General features: G+C 39.0%; 2 protein-coding genes and 1 pseudogene across 2 annotated transcripts; 2 read left to right on the top strand and 1 right to left on the bottom strand.

The window, feature by feature from the left end:
* Positions 1-4,286: 4,286 nt before the first annotated feature.
* Positions 4,287-5,838, bottom strand: LOC103983649 (uncharacterized). Its single transcript, XM_009400904.3, has 2 exons — positions 5,072-5,838; positions 4,287-4,961 (listed from the first exon to the last, which is right to left on the bottom strand). The coding sequence occupies exons 1-2, from the start codon at positions 5,628-5,630 to the stop codon at positions 4,363-4,365; spliced, it is 1,158 nt and encodes a 385-aa protein (XP_009399179.2). The 5' UTR covers positions 5,631-5,838; the 3' UTR covers positions 4,287-4,362.
* A 3,393-nt stretch (positions 5,839-9,231) lies between these two features.
* Positions 9,232-11,136, top strand: LOC135672859 (sugar transport protein MST3-like; annotated as a pseudogene).
* A 1,174-nt stretch (positions 11,137-12,310) lies between these two features.
* LOC135672858 (protein LIKE COV 2-like) lies at positions 12,311-19,619 on the top strand. The gene is made up of 7 exons (XM_065181298.1): positions 12,311-12,503; positions 14,962-15,014; positions 15,091-15,200; positions 16,060-16,227; positions 17,246-17,343; positions 17,831-17,957; positions 19,268-19,619. The coding sequence occupies exons 1-7, from the start codon at positions 12,399-12,401 to the stop codon at positions 19,372-19,374; spliced, it is 768 nt and encodes a 255-aa protein (XP_065037370.1). The 5' UTR covers positions 12,311-12,398; the 3' UTR covers positions 19,375-19,619.
* Positions 19,620-20,052: the final 433 nt, after the last annotated feature.

Below are 20,052 nucleotides of genomic sequence, written 5' to 3'. Positions count from 1 at the left end.
CCTGTTGTTCATTGTTCCGCTCATTTCTGCTTAATAACAAAATATGCTTCTTATACGGCACCAGTGAGTTGGCAATAGGACTATAGAATCATTGTTCCACAGCTGTGTTTATCTTAGTATAATGTCACCTTCTTCGGCAGTCCCTTTCATTGATACAGAGCTACAATTATGGCTCATAATCCGCAATTACTAAGCTATTATCTCGGAGTGCCAAGCGAAAGGGAAATTACTCCGGGGACCCTCACATTGGAGAAGAAGAGAAAACTTGATGATTCCGAGCAATACCTCGATCTATCCAGGTCAGACCTTGGAGCTCTTCTGCTTGATCTTCTCATTCTTTCAATTCCTTGTATCATGCAAATCCATCTAAAGTTATTGCAATTCAGTGATGTCAAAGAGATTATTTTGGCCCTGAAGCATGCCAGAAAAAACAGCACAGGAGTAGCAGAACAAGGAGACTGTATCGAGGTAAAGCCTACTGCTCTAACGTTATCTGTGCTGTTTCTTTTCAAATCTTCCTTTGCTTCTGGTCAATTTCATTCCTGTGGTGCAGTCTGCGATTGGATTCTTTTCCTTTTTTTACTTTTGGATTCATAATGGGGCTATCAAGATTATTGTTATGGTCATTTTGTAGGTCAAGCTGTATGCACCATCTTCAGTTCCATTGTTTTGTAATCAAATCACTTTGTTAATTAGTCACACTGGGTTGTTTTCTTTGTCTTTTGTTTAATTGTCTAAAAGGAAATGTTAAATGTGGATGTTTTTTAATTTCTTTTGAGATATGTTACAAAGAACATCTTTAGCTCTCTGATGAAAAAAATTATATGTTGATTAGCAGACCCTCCCTATCAACCGAAGTATAGGTTAATCTTCAGTACTATTGGATCCCTTGTTTTGTAAAACCAAAACTTTTAGACAAAAAAATGACACCTGTGGGGAAAATTGTATAATGCCTCGTGAAATCTAGGATCCTGCCAATGGTTAACAAGCACTATCACATACCAGAACAACATCCGCAAAAATGTTTAGACACTAAAACTGACTAGTTCTGCATATGCATTAGTTTGCATACAAGCAACCTTATTGCAAGTCTATGTCAGCCTTGCATGTTTTTCATTTAATGATTGATTTGATGTATAGTGTGGCATCCAAGTTTAAGTCCAAGAAAGATGATGTGAGATCGAACACTGAGAACGAAAGACGAGAAGCTATTAATTATGATTTTTATTCTCTAAAGTAATCACTACACTTTTTACTTGGAAATTTAATAGATTGTGCCTGCTTCTTTTCACTACTATTGTACATATACTGACAATAGTTTGTTCTTTTTTACACTGGCAGAAGTATTCCAAAAGCCCTCTGTAAAAGCTTTCACTTGAGCTCCAATATGTAAAATTTTAATTATCAGAAGAATTAGATAAAATGCGAGTTTGACTTCCCTTTCACTGTCCAACTCTCTGGTAAACAGTTAAATCTGTCAACAAACTTGAAAATTTTTTATTTTAAGATAACAAGTATAAACAGAAGTGAATTTGGTAATTAACAAATCTGACAATTTCATAGGTAAATAAATACATTTCTTTTTGGTTAGATTTCCTCATCATGAGTTAAACCATCTCCATCATCTAGTCCTTTACAATCAAACAGGTTGATGTTTGTTCTGAGTATATTTACACAACTCTTGAACTTAAGCATTGTTCATTATATTGTCATCTAGTCCTTTACAGTCAAACAATTTGATGAGAGTCGATTTACATAGCTTTTGGTTTAAGCAATGTTCATTATATTGTTCAATTGCTACGAATCATGGGCACTGAACAATACTTGTCTTCATGATGAACACTGATACTGGTCAGATTTTTTCAGATATGTTGGATGTTTTCAAAAATATTTTGATGTATTTCTAAAATATATATAGCTTTAGAACGCGTCTTCTACATAAGGGTCTGGTGCGTGCCACCTGAGTGAGCCTTGGGGCTAGTCTCCCATCTGTGATTGCCCACACAGTTGGACCTCACTTATTCAGTCTTGCTCCTATAGTTGCTACTCCAGTTGAATGTGTGAGGCTAGCGTGGGACTTGCTTAAGCGAGTCTGGGTAACACCCTCATGTTTTACATACAAGTTTTAGGTATTCTTGAATGATTGTTATATAATGAAATATGATGTGTTGTACAAGTCTGAGTTGTACAAAATGTCATGAAATATGATTTCTGGGTTTCTCTGATATCTCATCTCTCTAGCTCACACTGACAATGCCGGTCTAACTGCAGAATCAGAAAATAATTTTGTCAGCCATTTGCTTTGGGACCAATCCAACAAGTCATCCTGATGATAAAAAAATATACTTGAGACTGCAAGAAAGGCATTGAAGATGTTTTCCTGAGTTCCATATTTACATGCATGAATGTATCTGTAGAATGGGCTAAAGATTTCTATCCTTCACCACCTTTACTGCAGACTCAGAATTAATAAATTTTCACCTTTTTATATACTCATGTAGTAAGTTTGTTATTTTGTTGCATGAGATCTAGCCGCCTCCGAAAAATATACAGCAAAAAACTTTTGATGTGCTATGCTCATGTAAAAGGCAATCCACCTCAGGTCTACTTGAGGGAACAACATCATGTGGATAAACTTTTGAGTCTTCTCAATTATAAGGTAGCCATTATTTATGAAAGCTGATGATGCTGACATTGCTTCTACTTTGCCCTTCTTTCCAGTGATACGTCTACTCTGTTCTTTAGGAATATTCTGCACTGCAATTTCACAGCATTAAAGTCGTCAGTATAATTTGTCGGTCTGCAGACTTCGTGGCTCTTATGAAACCTACCAACTGCATCAGTCTACAAGGATACAGGACTTTATCACAGATATTCCCAGCAAAATCTTCAATAATCTGAGTAAGAAACTTGCTGGAATCATTCAGGAGGCATGGGATGCTGCATACTTAAAAAGAGTAAATCTATCTGATGTATGATTATTTTTGGTCTTTCTTTTCACTGTTAACTTAGTGTATGTCACTCTGACTAATGTATCTCTATATCAGAAATGGTTCCATGCAGTGTGTTTTTTTCTCAAGAACACGAAGATCCAGTGCTATTCAGAAGTGGGAGCATGATGCACTCAATAATATGACATTGCATGGAGTTTGTAGTTCTTGAAGTGTTCAAGGAACTACAAAGCTATCCAGCCTACAGACATGTATCCATGACATCTTCTGGTCTTGAGCCAAACTAAGAAGAACAAGAGCAAACATTTCCTCAAAGTGATTCACCTCCTGGATTCACATATTGATCTATGTTTGATCCAAGAGTATGTCAATCATAGTACAGCCAAGAAGACAGAAACGTCATTTGTAGTGATGCAAACTGGCCATCCACCTTCAATCTCAATCAGGAATCTGAGACAGCAGTTGCTTATTGCTATCTTCCAAGCATGAATGGGTTCCACTGTTCCAGAAGTCTCTCTGGCGCCTGACTCAACTGGAGAAACTATAAACCATTGGACCGGACCCGAGAGCTGGCTTGTGGCTTCTTCTGTGATGCAACATCGCTTTCAACGTGACCCACCAATAACTAGTAGCAACACCTCTCCTCTCTTTACAGCTCAGTGAGTTCTTCATTTCATTTGTTTTGTTCTTCCTCTCAGGAACATTGCATCTTCCATCTTACAGCAATTTTTTTCTTCTATTAACACAGCCCTTGCAAATTTTTAGCAAACATATATGATGTTTTTCGTCTTATATTTCAGGAGAGGAACAAAGCAGATTGCAACTGCAACACATCGAGGAGTCAGTCTCAGGGATTTTATTGATCATGGGAGGATTTCAGATCATTACAAACACAAATAAATCTTTTTTGTAACTGAGAGCAATGGATCAGTACCAGAAGTAGACAAGGTCAGACCCACATGTATGAGGATCAGATCACCAACATATGAAGCTGCAACATATTACATTTTATATCCATGATCACACGAATACGGCTGGCCAACCAACGAGCAAGCTTAATTCATCCTCATTGATTAAAAACACAGCACAGATCACAAAGGTTTCTTCTCGATGCTGATTGATTAGTTATTTATTATGCCTTCAGACAAGTAGTAAATCTTTAAAAACCTATCATTTGATCTTTAGGCTATTTATTTTGTTTGGAAGTTCTCCAAGCATTTTTCAGTGAAAACAGAAAATGATAGGTTTATATATATATATATCTCATGAGGATGTTTATTTGATATAAGAATGGGACTTGGAAGACACTGAAATGGCAGTCATGAATCCAAGTAGTTATTGTAGACTAATCTTTGTTATTGCGACTCAAGATATGTGTTGGAACTAAATCATATGCAATCGATTGCAGTGATCAGCATCTGTAGATTACAACAAAGCAAGGCAGAATGGCTTTCGGGTTGAACACAAACATCTCATCGAGATTCGAGTGAGCTCCTGCTGTCCCAGCCGCCGAATCGTACTCCTCTTCCGCTTCCTGGCTCCTCCTCACTCTGCCTGCTATGACCCTGCACACCAGCATCGCAATCCTCTCGTTCTCCGACGTGACGTGCTCCGCATCATGCGCTCTCCCGCTCGTGGCCATGGTTCGTATCCTCCCCGCCGCATCCGCTTTGAATCCGTCCCTTATGATGCTGCAGAGGCTGCACTGCGGAATCGAGTCGCACAGGTTGGTGGCTCCGTTCAAGCCGAGGGTGCACCTGAAGGTTGTGCAGTGAAACCTCAAGAGCTCGTTGCCGTCGGCGGTGGATCTCGGATGCCTCTTCGCGAGCTTGCTGGCTTTGCTCTTTATGGAGTCCCGGTAATCCTCGAACCTCGCCATCGTCTTGGAAGTGTTGCGGACTTTGAGGATCCTCTCTATTCTGCAAGCTGGTGTTCTTTTCTTGAGCCAACTCGATTGGAATATGATCTCGACTATTTTCCGACCGGTGTCCTCAGGCCCCAACTCCGACACTGAGCACAACAAAAAGAAGAAAGGTTCATGAAGAACTAAGAAGGAACAATCAGGGGAAGAGCTACTTGATCAATGCAGAAATGGAGGAACTCGACAAGGCAAACACTACCTGCATGTCTGACGGCCTGATGAAGCTCCAAGCTGTCGGCTTTCATGAAGATTTCTCCGCAGTCAGGGCAGGAAGAGATGGTAGCCCTCACGGAAGAATACCTGGGCGTCCCATTTATTGGATCCACCACCATGTGGCACTCGTAGCAGCCGGAGAGCCTCCCCAGGTTCATTCCTCGGAACGACCCACCGAGCGGAGAAGAGGAAGAGGAGACGGCTACGGAAGCAGGCGAGACGGCTACGGAAGGCAAGGAGGTGGAGACCGCATTGTTGATCTCAGTAAGCGGCATCTTTCTCGATCTCTCGGTGGCGCTGCGGCCACTGACCGACGCCCGCCTCTTGCAAGGCTCGGGTAGCGACGCCTCGGGCCGCTGAAGATCCTTGGACCTGCAGAAAGACCCGGAGCACCCCATCCTCTTGCGCCTGCTCTTCCTTACTTCTCCTGCTCGGCGACGCTCACAAGAGAAGAAGCCTCGGAGGGATCCCGTGGAAGAAGGGCATGCTGCTACTCGTTGGGTCTGTTTGATGGGTTCGTTGAGCCTCCCTGTTTCTGCTGCCATTGGATGTGAGTCCTTGCGGTATGTCGAGGAGAAGGCAGAGGAGAGCTTTCGGTGCAGTAAGGTGATGAGTATTTATCTCCCTTCCGGTGAATCTGCAAAAGGAAGAATTGGGTGTTTGCAGGTAATCAATCAGCAAGATAATTTTGGTGACAGCAGCTCAGTAAAGAATGTGTGGGGGAGCAGAGGAAGAGAGGTGATGGTCCTCAAGATGCCTTTCTTTGTCAGCAAAGACTTGAGATGTGCTTGCACTGATTCGAGGCATCATCAGCAGGCATATAGGGAATAAAGCAGCATGTCTTCTTTCATAGGTTTCTTGCCACGTAAAAGACGGCTCTCAAAACACTCTTTCAAGTGTTTGGGTTTTAACCAGTTTGACAGTTATCTGACAGTTATATTATAATATAGTGGATGAGGAATGATAGAGATAAAAAAAAATATAATATGATTTTATCGAAAATATTCTAATAATAATAATAATTAAAGAAAGTTTTTCTTCACCAAGGCAGCTTATGGGCCCGACAATCTCATGCCCCTACTACGTAACACGACACGAACACGAGTCAGTCAGCAGTCGGCCAAGATGTAATGTGAATTGTGGATAGAAAAATGAATACTGATAGAAACGTCACCGTATGAATGTTAGGTGATGATCGAATTGAAAAGATAAAATGAAACGAAAGAAGAAGAAGAAGAAGAAGAAGTGAGTACACAAGACATTTGACTTTTAGTGCTATGGTTTGACCTACCCAAGGCAGGCACAGGAGGGGCCCGAACAATAATTTGCCCAGGAAATCATGCTACTCCTCCTCGAGTCAATCGATCTGCTCTCTTTTTCTCCTGCTTTTTTATGGTGGGGGCATGGGACCTTCTTCTCAGAAGTTGCATCAAAGTGCTTTTCCCCATCAGAACTCTCTAAACCATCCATCCACTTACTTAATCTGGCTGGCTTCGATGGATCAAAACAAACTCAGATGGCATCCGTATTTTTTTTGTTTATCAATCAAAATAAACTCTCAAGTATGGTAGCTAAATACTTGTTTCTAGGGAGTCTAATGGGACTGCAAACTAGTTGTGATTTAGCTATTTATCTATCTATCGCTTTTGTCAAATGATCTCTTTGGAACAACACTATGATCACCTTTTAATTTCAAATAAAAATTTATTTTGACAGAAATAATAAACGTATGATCTTGAAGATTGACAAGTTACTGCAACTGAGAAGTCAGCTTTTCCATAATGGCAAGTTGACAAACAGTGTACTACGTACAGCTTACTTATTACCATGCATTTGCTGTTGCATGGAATTACCAAAGTATGCGGGGACACCTATAAACCGAGTTATGTCAGCAGGGATGTGAACATTACCATGGAGAACATATATCCATTGTACTCGTTCTGCAAGCAGCCAGCAGCATGGCTTTCCCTTTGCTTTTCCATTCTGCAACTCGTTGGATGCTTCCTCCTGTAAGTGGTGGCATCACTTTGAGGAGATTAAAACAAAATTACTTCTCAAAGAGTGATTATTATTATTATTATTATTTTTCTGAAGGAAGCATTTGATTTGTTACTGATAATTGTATTAGAAATTTGATGGAGTCTTGAATCAAACTAGTTATAATTAACATATATCGATTTGAATATTAATTCTTATCGACGTAGAATCATTCTCTTTCTTTTTCTAATGATCAAAAGAATATGATGATATATATATTAGAGCTTAAGATTTTAAGTTGAATTAGTGGTATGCATTAGTTTGAGCTAATGTTTTCAAAAAATAAAAATATATTAGATGAAAAAGAAAAATATATCGGACTGTAATTTGATCGAATATGAGTGAAACAATCAAGAGAATCATTTCTGTGGCTGGTTGAGAAATGATTTAGCTGTGTCATAATGCGATCAGCAAAGGGGGGCACCTAAGTTTTCCATCCAGTTCACCAAGCAACAAGCATCACAAGGTTCAGCTTTTACTACTGACCTCCTTGCTCTAACACACACCCATGTCATAGACTGGCACAAGGAATGAAACATATCATCATGTAGATTGTTAGGTTAGGTGAACATGGAAGCCAACTCTGCAGGAGCAGCCAACCTTGGAGGACCACAAGAGTATGTACTGTTTCATCAGGTTCATAACTCATGCAAGCTGCGCTTAACCTCTTCAAACCATTCAGCTCTGACATCAATCAATCCCAATGCTTTTTTTTTTTTGGGTATGGTCTCAGTCATGAGTACTCCTCCTTTAATTTGGTCTCTCCCACCAAACCTTAATAACTCCGACACTCGAGTTTATATGATTCACATTTCATATCAATCGAAGCTCGACACATGGAGTACAATCGATAAAACCTATCCCATCAATATAAGATTAGAGGAAGAATTCTTCGTTTCAAAAACATCCAAGAACATAACTTATAGTCTTATCATAATTCTCTTTGATGAGATGAAAACCTTAAAAGTTGATTAAAAAGAAGAAGAAGAAGAAGATGAATGCTTTAGTATTTGGGATTCGGAAATCATGTGTTGCCTGTTCTTGGATGATGATGATGATGATGATGATGTACAAGTCAAACTGGCATGGCGGCATGAGCAAGCTAAGAACATGTAATGTGTCGGCAGCAGAGACATTCTTTGTCAGTGGGGACAACTAATGATGCTTATCTCCAGCATGGAGCTGCTCTGCATGCTTTCGGATTGCTTGATGCTTTTTTTCTCTCTTTCTTCTTTTAATTCATGTCTGCATCAACATGATAAAATTTAGGTGACTGAATGTCTGAACCTGTGTTGCATTTAATTCTTGTTTCACTGACATAAAATAAACCATGCAACTTGTAACATCCCGATTAGTTGGGAAGGGGAAGAAGATTTGAATGAACTTTTTAATGATCGGATGATGATTAACTTGGGATTAAGTAATTTTTAGTCAATCACTCAAACTCAACAGGTTAATGGGCCTCGATGGGTTGAATTGTAGGTGAGGGGCTGCAGTAGGCATAGAGGATCAGACTGGTTCATGGATGCATTGAGTCTTGTGATTCCTCTCAGTCTTCTCCAGTAGATGCAGCTGACTCAATCCAATCCCACAAATCATCTATTTTGACACTGCTCCTGAAACCATGCAGATGATATCAGTTGTAGATTGTCACCTCTCTCTCTCTCTCTCTCTCTCTCTCTCTCTCTCCATAAGGACTCACTAATAAGAAAATGATGGAAGAAGAGACCGTCAGTCACCAAAACATAATAGCAGTTGGACTTCTCAGCTTCAGTGTGCTGAAGCTGACAAGAAGAATCACCTTCGAGCTTTGTACCGACACAACTCCTCCTGCTGTTTGCCTTCAACCATGATCAACAGTGTGACCTAGTGACCATTTTTAGGTAGTAGGACCAAGCCTTCCTGCATTAATGGATCGAGGATTCTCCTACAAGAAGGTGGAAGATGGCAGCAAGTGGCCAAAAATAGGCCAATATCCACAGACATCTACCACCAGATCCCAAGAACACGCAATGGATAATGCCGTAAGCCATATACTCTCTTGGCCTCCTCTATAAACACTCCTCCAAGCCCTGCTGATTCCCACAAGAACTTCCATCTTCTGCTCTTCCTCTTCTTCTTCTTCTTCTTCCTTCGGTACCTTGATCTCCTTCATCTTGTACAACAGAATGGCTGGTGGAGCGATCCTGAGAGCCGGAAATGGCGGCAAGGATTACCCAGGGAAGATGACGCTCTTCGTCTTCCTAGCTTGTCTTGTTGCCTCCTCCGGTGGTCTCATCTTTGGCTACGACATCGGCATCTCCGGTGATCCTTACAACACGACTCAACGCCTATCTCCTCTTTTGCTTCGGTCAAGCTCTTCTCTGACGACCTTTCGCTGTCTTCTTCTTTGGCTGCTGCCGTGAAGGTGGGGTGACATCAATGGATGGGTTCTTGGTCAAGTTCTTCCCCTCGGTGTACAGGCAAGAGAAGGAGGACGCGAGCACGAACCAGTACTGCAGATTCGACAGCCAACTCCTCACTGCATTCACGTCGTCCCTCTACTTGGCTGCCCTGATCGCCTCCTTCTTCGCGTCGACGGTGACGAGGGCGTTCGGAAGGAAATGGTCCATGTTCGGCGGCGGCATCACCTTCCTGGTGGGAGCAGCCATTAATGGTGCGGCCGAGAGCGTGCTGATGCTTCTCCTCGGCCGCATTCTCCTCGGCGTCGGCGTTGGATTCGCGACCCAGGTCAGAACTTGGCTGCTTTCGCTACAGAGACTGTGATCTAATCTAATCTTACGACGACTCCGTAAGCGCAGTCTGTGCCTCTCTATCTCTCTGAAATGGCGCCTGCAAAGCTTCGCGGCATGCTCAACATCGGCTTCCAGCTCATGATAACCATCGGCATTCTCGCCGCCAATCATATAAACTACGCCACCGCCAAGATTAAGGGTGGCTGGGGATGGCGCATCAGCTTGGGGCTCGCCTCTGTCCCTGCGACCATCATCACCCTCGGCTCGCTCCTGCTCCCTGACACTCCCAACTCCCTCGTCGAGCGCGGCCATGGCGAGAAGGCCCGCCTCATGCTCCGGAGGATCCGCGGCACCGCGGACATCCACGCCGAGTACGAAGACATCGTGGCGGCGTGCGAGGAGTCGCGGGCGATCGAGCACCCGTGGTCGACCATCCTGCGGCGGAGGTACAGGCCGCAGCTCACCATGGCTGTCCTCATCCCCTTCTTCCAACAGGTCACCGGCATCAACGCCATCATGTTCTACGCCCCCGTGCTCTTCAAGACCGTCGGGTTCGGCGACGACGCCTCCCTCATGTCCGCCGTCATCAGCGGCCTCGTCAACATGCTCGCCACCTTCGTCTCCATCGCCACAGTCGACAGAGTCGGCCGTCGGAAGCTGTTCCTGCAGGGGGCGTCCAGATGTTCATATCTCAGGTGCTCGACCACCGTCACGCCACCACTAACCTACCGCGATCCTCTTTCCGCTGAGATAATCTGTGATGAAACAGGCGATCGTGGGGACGATGATCGCGATCAAGTTCGGAACCAGCGGCTCCGCTGCGAGCCTCTCCAAGTCGTACGCCAACGGCATGCTGCTCTTCATCTGCACCTACACCGCCGGATTCGCGTGGTCATGGGGACCTCTCGGGTGGCTGGTGCCCAGCGAGATCTTCCCCCTCGAGATCCGTCCGGCCGGCCAGGCCATCACCGTCTCCGTCAACATGCTCTTCACCTTCATGGTGGCACAGGCGTTCGTGGCCGCGCTCTGCCACCTGAAGTTTGGCCTCTTCTACCTGTTCGCGGCGTGGGTGGTCGTCATGACCGTCTTCGTCGCCTTCTTCCTCCCTGAGACTAAGAATGTGCCCATCGAGGACATGACAAGAATAAGCGACTGGTCATGTTCTGGAACTCTGATGACCGAGAAGATGAGCAAAGCTGTCGGTGGGTCGTTGAACTGGAGACGACAAAAGCTTGACAATGCAACATGTCAACTCATGTATCTTTCTTGAATTGGTATCTTTATCGGTAATATTTAGCTTATTTTCTTTTCTTCTTCGCGGTTCCATTCAAGTTAGATCATTAAAAGCTTATAAATGTATTTTAGTTGTTCTTAATTGGTATCTTCAATTATTTTGGCTGTTCAACTGTTGTCTATACGAGTATTTGATCACACATCGAGTCTCAATCGACTTAAACGTCAGAGGTGATGGTTGATTTTTTTTTATTTATTCTTATTCTATAAGTAAACAATATGCTTAATTTTTTTTAAGGTTATATGAAATATTAACCGGAAGAATATATGTATATATATATATATATGTGAATATATATTCTTAAAAAATCCATATTTTGGGTATTTCCCAATCGATACCCCCATTTTATTTTTTTTCAAGCAGTATTTTTAATTTTAAAAAATATCTAAACTATTTTTAAACCTATTATAGTGTTTTGGTTAGTGTTTTTAGTCTATTATAATACTTTGATTATCATAAAAAAGACACTGTAGAGTTTACTAAAAAACACTATTAATAATTTAAATAGACTTTTAATCTTAATCAAACTAACTACAAGCCTAAAAATATGATATTGTAATACTCTATAAGCTATGATAACCAAAAAGACACAATTTGATATTTACTTATAGTAATTTTTTATAATGTTTTTAGTATATCACCGTAAATGTTAGTGAAAAACATTGTAAATGAGTGAAATGAAAACACGATAATAATTGAAAACCGATAAAAAAAAACTTTTGATGGGTATTTTTAGTGTATTTAAATTAAGAGCATTGTAATAAAAAAAAATATGGTAACATTTGAAAAATACCTATGATATAAGCATTTTTTTGAGGAAAACCAACTATATATATATATATATATATATATATATATATATATATATATAACTCAAATACATACATAACTCACTAATTTTAAAGGATACGTTATATATATATATATATAATAATAATAATAATAATAATAATAATAATATAATATAATATAATATAATTGCACTTTCCTACTCTACAAGTAAACATTGTAGCCGACCTCCACAGTAAGACAACGTTGAGAGAAGGATGACATGCCACAAGTCAACATGTAATCCCGAGGGTACTCCAGTCTTTTCGTCCCACCGTAGCCCGCGCTGCGGTAGCTTATATAACTCCTATCCCGAAACAAACCATTCTATTTGTTGCGGTCTTCTCCCGCAGTGAAGCGTTAGGCAAAAGTCTCGTTGTCGCACTCGAGTGTCGCGATCGGAGGTGGAGGAGGTGGAAATGGCGGAAGACAAGGAGTCCACGTCGATTCCTCTGAGCCAGGCGGTCGATCCCGAAGACCCCGCCAAATCGCCCCCCGCTTCGCCGGGTTCTTCCACTCGGAAGGTGCGTTTGTCTCGGATCTGATCGCGTTTGGCGTGATTCGTGATTCCGCCCCTTTTCTCCATTTTGTTCGTTCGTCGGCTGCGGTTTCGGAGATTCTTAGTGGAAATTGCGTGTCCAGATCCTGACCGCTTCTCCTTTCAAGCTTATTTGGCGTTCCGGTGAACGGATTGGGCAATCTGCAATGACTTGAGCATACATTAGTGTGGCATGGCCACAAACGATGAGATGAATACTTTAATAGGGTTCGAAATTTTTGCAGTAGATGGATAAGGTGGGGGATATACCCTAGAAAAAAGGGTTGTTTTCGTTGAATCTGCATTCTTTTAGTTTGATTCTTTGGTCACGGTGAGCCTTTTCTTCAAGACCATCTAGCACTTTGTTCAGTATAATATATAGGCATGAATTTTCAAAGGGGGCGGCAAATCTATTTTGGGCAATATGTGAATCTTTTAGATGCAATTAATGAATCTGCAGAAGATTAATTCTGTGTTACGTAGTTTGCAAGTATATATGTCACAGTTATGAAGTTCTTTTGCCTTGTTTGGTTGGAAGAGGGAAACATGAATGAACAACTTTAGATGACATTATATTTATCCACGATGTACTGAGATCAAATTGAAGTGGAGGTTCTGCAAGACTGCGGAAGAAAGAATTGGCAATTTATGACTATGATAGAACACCTCTCAACGTGGAGAGCCACACTTTAGGTTGAATATAATTTGTTCAATCCATGTTAATGCCCATGAATCGTAAAAATATGTTTTGGTAGCAAACTAGTCACATATTTCATTATATTGCCATTGGACTCACCATATTAATGTGACAAAGCAACTCCATTTACCTAAAATGAATCACATTGCACTGTCAATTAATGGGATGTGAAGAAGAATAAAAATAGACAAAGAAAAAACCTGAGCTATATGTAGCTATTTGCGATGATCAAATCACAACTGCCTCTTTCGAACTCGACCCCTCTAGCTTATCTAGAAAGCACATACCGGCAGCATTGCCTCAAGCATCAATATATTGGATCAATTATTACAGAGTGAAAATCACATATTAAAATTCTTGGTGAGATAAATATCAGCTTAGTTTCTTAAAGAATAACCAGGTATATGCCTATTCTAAAAAATGCTTTGTGGTTTGTACAAAATGTCTCAAGATATGCAGTCCTCAGTTTTTCGTTATTTGATAGGGTTATTATGCTTATCTTTCATTTTATGTTTGTTTCTTTTTCTTAGTCTTATGTTATGATCCAACACTCTTAACATCATCGCTTTCTGTGCAATGCTTTATAATTTCTTTTCTATTATCTCTAATCCTCATTATTTTTTAATTATCTTCTTATATCAATTAGTAAAATTGTTTTTCCCTTTTAGTTTGACTTAATGTATATTACTTATCTTATTGTGTTTCCACTGCATATGATGCGAGTTTTGAACTGTATATGATGCAAGTCTTATTGTGTCAAATTGAGTTTCTTGTTCTCATGAACTGTATTATTGATGAACTATTCACTGCTCTTCATTATTCCAACCATTTCATTCTATAAGCTTAATAATTTCGTATACAGAAGCTCATATTAGTTTTTTCATGTTTAGATTAATTTGTTCTTGCGGTTCCATCTCAACTTTATCTGTCATAGTGCTCACCTTAACTGTACAATCCGCCTTCCCCTTGGGCACCATTGTTAAGGTTTGGTATCTGGAATCTGAAATAGTATTCCGGAGCAGTCATTTTAAGTGCAAGTGGTGATATCGTACGTACACTTGTACAGTGGCATCAAATTACATGGAAGTCTACGAGAATTGTGCCAGAAGTTCCCTTAAACATCAGAATGGTGATGGTGATTTTGGAACTCTATGCTAATCATATTGGAGCTTGAGAACACTATGCAGCAACTTGATGATATATTAAGGCACAATAAGGTCATTATATGTGAAAAAGGCTGGCAAATGTCTGTTCACAGTATGATATGATAACCTTTTTACAGGGCATTCATTATGATGATGACAGTGGACCAAACTTGTATTCTGATGATTGTTATTTGTATAGTGATCAAGCATCGAGGCAAGAATTCTAAGTTGATGAAAGTTGCAATATAATCCATGGAGTTCCTGTAACATATGTAAGGAGAAGATGGAATATTGGTGGAAGCTTCATATTCTTGAATAATGATCCACTTGCTTCATTTTGTTTTATGAGCATGATAAAGCCTTTTTTGTTGCTTTATTCTTTCTCATGTGTTTGAAACGGAGGATGTCTAGGATACTTGATATGTACCTTATCCACAGTTTCAACTTTCAACTATAAGTTTCTCCTAGCCATGTTATCATGTCTTTCATGTGTGTTAGGTCAAAATGTTCCATTATGATATGGTTTTGCTGCTAAGGTGATAAGAGTGGAGCTAATGTTCTATATTAAAATTTCTCACAAATTTATTGTCGCTGTTACCCAGGCTTGCTGTGCTGTTCTTCATAGCTGGGTGTCAAAAAAATTTTTGACTGGATGGTACATTTCTTCATATTTTTCTCTGTGTGCTTGAATGCCTCAATCTTTTCTCTAACCCTTTTCGTTTATCTTGCAGTGTAGTTCTTTTCCCAGTTGCTGTCACATTTTACATTACATGGTGGTTCATTCAGTTTGTTGATGGTTTCTTCAGTCCACTGTACAACAAGCTTGGATTTGATATCTTTGGTAAGCTTTTGGCATATTTTGCTTGTCTACGGCTGTGAATGAGCCAATGAGGTTATCTCATAATTAAGGAAGTCTCATATTTTTAGTTACTTTTTGGGAATTATTGTCAAGTTGGCACAGATCTGTAATTTGTAATTGATTGTGGCCGTTGTTGGTTGTATAAAAGTCTCCAGAAAGTATGATATATAGATGAATGACATAATCAGAACATGGATTCCAGTAATAGAAAATCAGCTACTTACTAGAGAATTCGGTATGTGTTTTAGTTCAAAAGAGAATTAAGCTTAGGAAAACTGAAATCTTTAAGGTAACATGAAAGTTTGATCACTCAAGACTTTTAGCTATTAGTATTTTGTGATGGATTATGCTAAGAGACTCTCTTTTCCTTCATTTTATCCATTCTTTTTGACCTACACTGCCTTGGGCAGTAAAGAATGAAGAGTTTATATGTCTGTTTATCTTGGAGTGATTACTTGGTTGATAGTGCCAAGTATCAGAATTGAATGAATAGATTATCTTTTATATTCATAATGAGCAAGTTCAGGAGCAGGGCTTTCCATATTGTTATTAGAAAAGGACCAACATTTCCTATATTCTAATAGCATTTAAAAAGTACACACAGTGAGATTTTTCCTCATTTCATATTAGTTCTATGTAGCATTAGTGCCAGAACGCATTAGTTCATGCCTTTCTATGTTGTTTTTATATTAAATCTTCAAAGCTTCAAGAATTGTTGGCTTTCTAAGGTCTAACTTTGTCCATTGTTACAGTTGTTACTGAATGTTGTTATTTTTTAACCCAAGACTTCTTTTTTAAATTCTATTTTCATGAATTTATCTTTTCTTTATTGAAATTGCAGGCCTTGGATTCTTGACATCTTTGGTATTTGTATTTCTCATCGGAACTTTTGTTTCATCATGGTTGGGTGCAACTGTTTTCTGGGTGGGGGAGTGGTTTATAAAAAGAATGCCATTTGTGAGGCACATTTATTCAGCATCAAAGCAAATCAGCACTGCCATTTCTCCTGGTAGCATTTCTCTACATGACTAAGCCATGATTGTTTGAATGTTGGCGATGTTGTACTTTCTTTTAGGAAGATGTTATAAGATGCAATTAATAACTGTTGTTTGTTCATTATCTACTTTCATTATAGAATAGGTAGTACTTATTATCATCATGAGTGGTTATTTTTTAGTGTTAAAATTATTTACATCTTGCTTTTAAGACATGGTTTATTACCAATTTACCTGTCGTTATTGATTTTGTAAAGAATTGACATTGCCTTGTTACATTTAGCATGGAGTTAAAACTATGTTTGTTTCTGGTGTGGCTTTGACATGTCTTGTATATTATAGAATTAAAACATGAACCTTAAAATTTTAAAAATACATTGGAACAAGCCTATATGATGTAAGAGTGCCAAAAGTTAAAAGAGTACTGTTGGCAAGGTCATCAGGATGCAGGCCTGTCAATATATAGGATAAGGCCCAATTCTAACATATCCAAGTCATGTTGGATGTATAATAAAAATCTGATTATACCAAACAGCACAAGCCGAATAAAGAAAGCATAAGGTAACAGCTGCTACTTTGCCTTCTTAATAATGGGAGAAAAAATTTACAAACATTTTCTTTTAAGCAGCTATAGCTAACCATGTAATAAGAACAAAACAAGATATTTATTAGCATATCGTATAGGAGGCTTATAAATTCTGCATCAGTTAAGAATAATTGGTTTAAGAAGAACAAAATGACATCAATTTGTAGCAGACATATTCCTGTTCAAGCAGTGTTATAGTACACTCAAAATTTGGGTTTTTTGACATTGCTATCTGGTTATCAATCAGACAGTCTGATCATGTCTGCAACAGGAGTTTGTTGCATATGATGTGTTCAGTTAATCTATCATCTGTTTCTTTATCTGGGGTGATGGCACCAAGTGTTTGCCATTCTCAATTTAGTTAGATTATGTTGATACCTGCAAACTGTTACTCCTTTGTTCTCAATATACATTGCTTCGGCTCAGCATGCTTCTTTTTTTCACAGACCAAAATACCACAGCTTTTAAAGAGGTTGCAATTATCCGTCATCCACGTATTGGCGAGTATGCATTTGGTTTTATTACATCATCAGTGGTCTTTCAGGTACTTGACATTATAAGTTGCACTTGTTACCTATCGATGTGATCTTAGCTAGTTGGCTTGTGCAATAGTTTCTTGATCTAGAATAAATTGCGAGTCATTGGGTATGTAGCTCTTGATCTATAATAAGTTGCAATTTGACTTGTTTTTGCTATTTTTAGAAGATAAAACGTAATTATACAATTTATCTCCAACAGTTAAAAGACAACAGAAACATCATCAGTAAGAAATTTAAGGAAATTTCTTGGGGTATCTTTATATGAAGACTGGGCCACCCCTCTTATTCTGGCCTGGTTATCAAGCCAATTAGCCATCTTATTTGCTTCCTGATTTCCTAGCTAAAACCATAAAATTTATGTCAATGGTGTAATTTGCAGTACATATATATTATGCTTTGCTTTAATCCCATCATGTTTGATATCAAATTAAGACATGACCAATCGTGGATCTCTTGCACTGTTACAATAATCCTATTATTTTTATACTGCAGAGTGACAACGGTGAGGAAGAATTATGCAGTGTTTATGTTCCAACAAACCATCTATATATTGGTGATATATTCTTGGTCAAATCCGAAGAAATTATTAGACCCAACCTGTCTGTTCGTGAAGGCATAGGTCTGGTTCCTTGACATCTCTGGATTTTTTTTTTTTTTTGTCACCTCTTTGGTCAGCAATATATCGCAGCTTTGTCTCTTTTATTTATCATTTATATAGCTGGAGAAATTATATTTTGATGTTTCTTAATGCGCACATTATGTTTTGATTTTCTATTTGCACATGTTTTCTCTATATTATTGCCATTAATCTATATCTTTGATGTGAAAAAAACATGCAATGAGCATAAAACTGTGCCACATGCTGTTAGCTGGCTTTATTTTTGGAAGCATGAACAAAGAAGCCCCGTGCAATTGCTTGATTCCACTACCCCCATTCCATCCTTTAATATTATTACCTGTACTCATTAAGGGTTGTTTTAATTGTAAAATCGGATTTTAACATGGAAGAAATTGGATGATAATGTGGTAGAACTTGAATGAGTTTGGGTTAAGGTTGGGCTTATATAAGTTGGTTAGTATGGGTGAGAAACAGATGAACAAAGTTGACCTGATTAATAAATTGGTTGGATTCTACATTAGGAAATGGACCTAACTAACTAAAAACAATCCAATCAATATTTAGGTCGATACATGAAAACAGTTTGTATTGTCCTCAGTGGTTTTATAATGTCTTACCGTGTTAAGTGGTCATCTTCTACATGCCATATTCTGGTTGTTTAAGCTGATCAGGTTATACTAAAGGCAGATTAATCATCTCATTCTTTATCTGATTTGACCTGGTTAGGTTACATATCAAATGGGTGGAGTTTTGGGTAATTTTTTGACATGTCTACTGAGTGGGTTGGGTTCAGATTCATAATTTTTTTTTTTCCTAGTACGTGCATCTCTTTACATTCCCATCCTATGAATGAGTTCCTTTGTGCTTCCTGTAAACATTTGTCATTCTGTATTCATACTTGTAGAGCAAGGCTTTGCTTATTTCCTAATCTTGGTTCTAATCTTGTGAAACTAACATAGGCTTTACTTGGCATTGTTTCTGTTTTGTGTGCTTTTAAGTTAAGAAATAGCTAAACTTTTTTCTGAAAGCAAAAACGAATTTTTGGTCACTTTCAAGAACACTGGCAGAGAGCACCTAATCGCTCAGGTTATGAGTTCACGTGACACTAACGAGAAAATAAAACTTTGAAATTTAGGCGCCGAGCATGTCATCTCATGATTTTAACATGTTTCTCCTTGGTTTTCCAACTTGTAAGTTGTAGAAACAAATATGCAAAGCAAACACAAATGTATCTGCTAAACATAAATGTGCAAGTAATGACACCATTGTATTCTTTCCTAATGTTCTCTCTGATGTTTCCTATGCCACAGAGATTATAGTTTCTGGGGGCATGACAATGCCGCAGTTGATTGCTCCTCTAGAAAGGATTCCATCAAAAAACCAGAGTGTTCGTTTGAACAGAATAACAACACAGTGAAGCTGATGTGTGTGTCTGTCATTCTGCTGCTGTAAGTACGATAAGATCCACTTCTCTCTAAACTACATCTATGTTTCAGCGTTATGTCTGCTCGCTCACGTTGTGCTTATATACTATGAATGCTTTCCTCCTCGCATACCGGAGGAAATAGAGATTCAGGGATGGAAGCTTCGTTGTGCTATACGAGATGAATGCTGTAAACAGTTAAAACTCTAATGTTGAAATCGGAGGAGGGTGTTTGTGCAGATATAGAAGATAATTGTTAGTATTAGTAATTTGAATCTGTTATTTTATCTCTTATCATAATACGATTGCTTGATAATCGAAGAAAACCAAAATCGAACCAATAATTGGTCGGTCCATTTATTAGATCGGTTTTATTTAAAAATAAAAAAATGAACCGAGTGAAAATTGGATTGATTTTGTAATTTATATGAAATAATTACTTTGATATCTTTTATTTAATTATTTGTTATAGATGATATTTATATAGATTAAAAATTAGTATGGAGGGGAGGGGAGGGGAAAGAAAGGAAGTGGTCTTTCTCATTCAATAGATGATATTTATTGTTATAGATGATATTTTGGTTAGTGACATGGGGGGGTTCAACTAAATCATATTTTAGTTAGTATGTTCATGCCTTGTGTCATTGTTATTTTTCCTTCTTCGGAACAATC

This window comes from Musa acuminata, chromosome BXJ1-5 (genome assembly GCF_036884655.1).
Source record: "Musa acuminata AAA Group cultivar baxijiao chromosome BXJ1-5, Cavendish_Baxijiao_AAA, whole genome shotgun sequence".
Lineage (NCBI taxonomy): Eukaryota > Viridiplantae > Streptophyta > Magnoliopsida > Zingiberales > Musaceae > Musa > Musa acuminata.
Note: the sequence above shows the minus strand (reverse complement) of the source record. Positions and strands in the feature narration are given on the sequence as shown.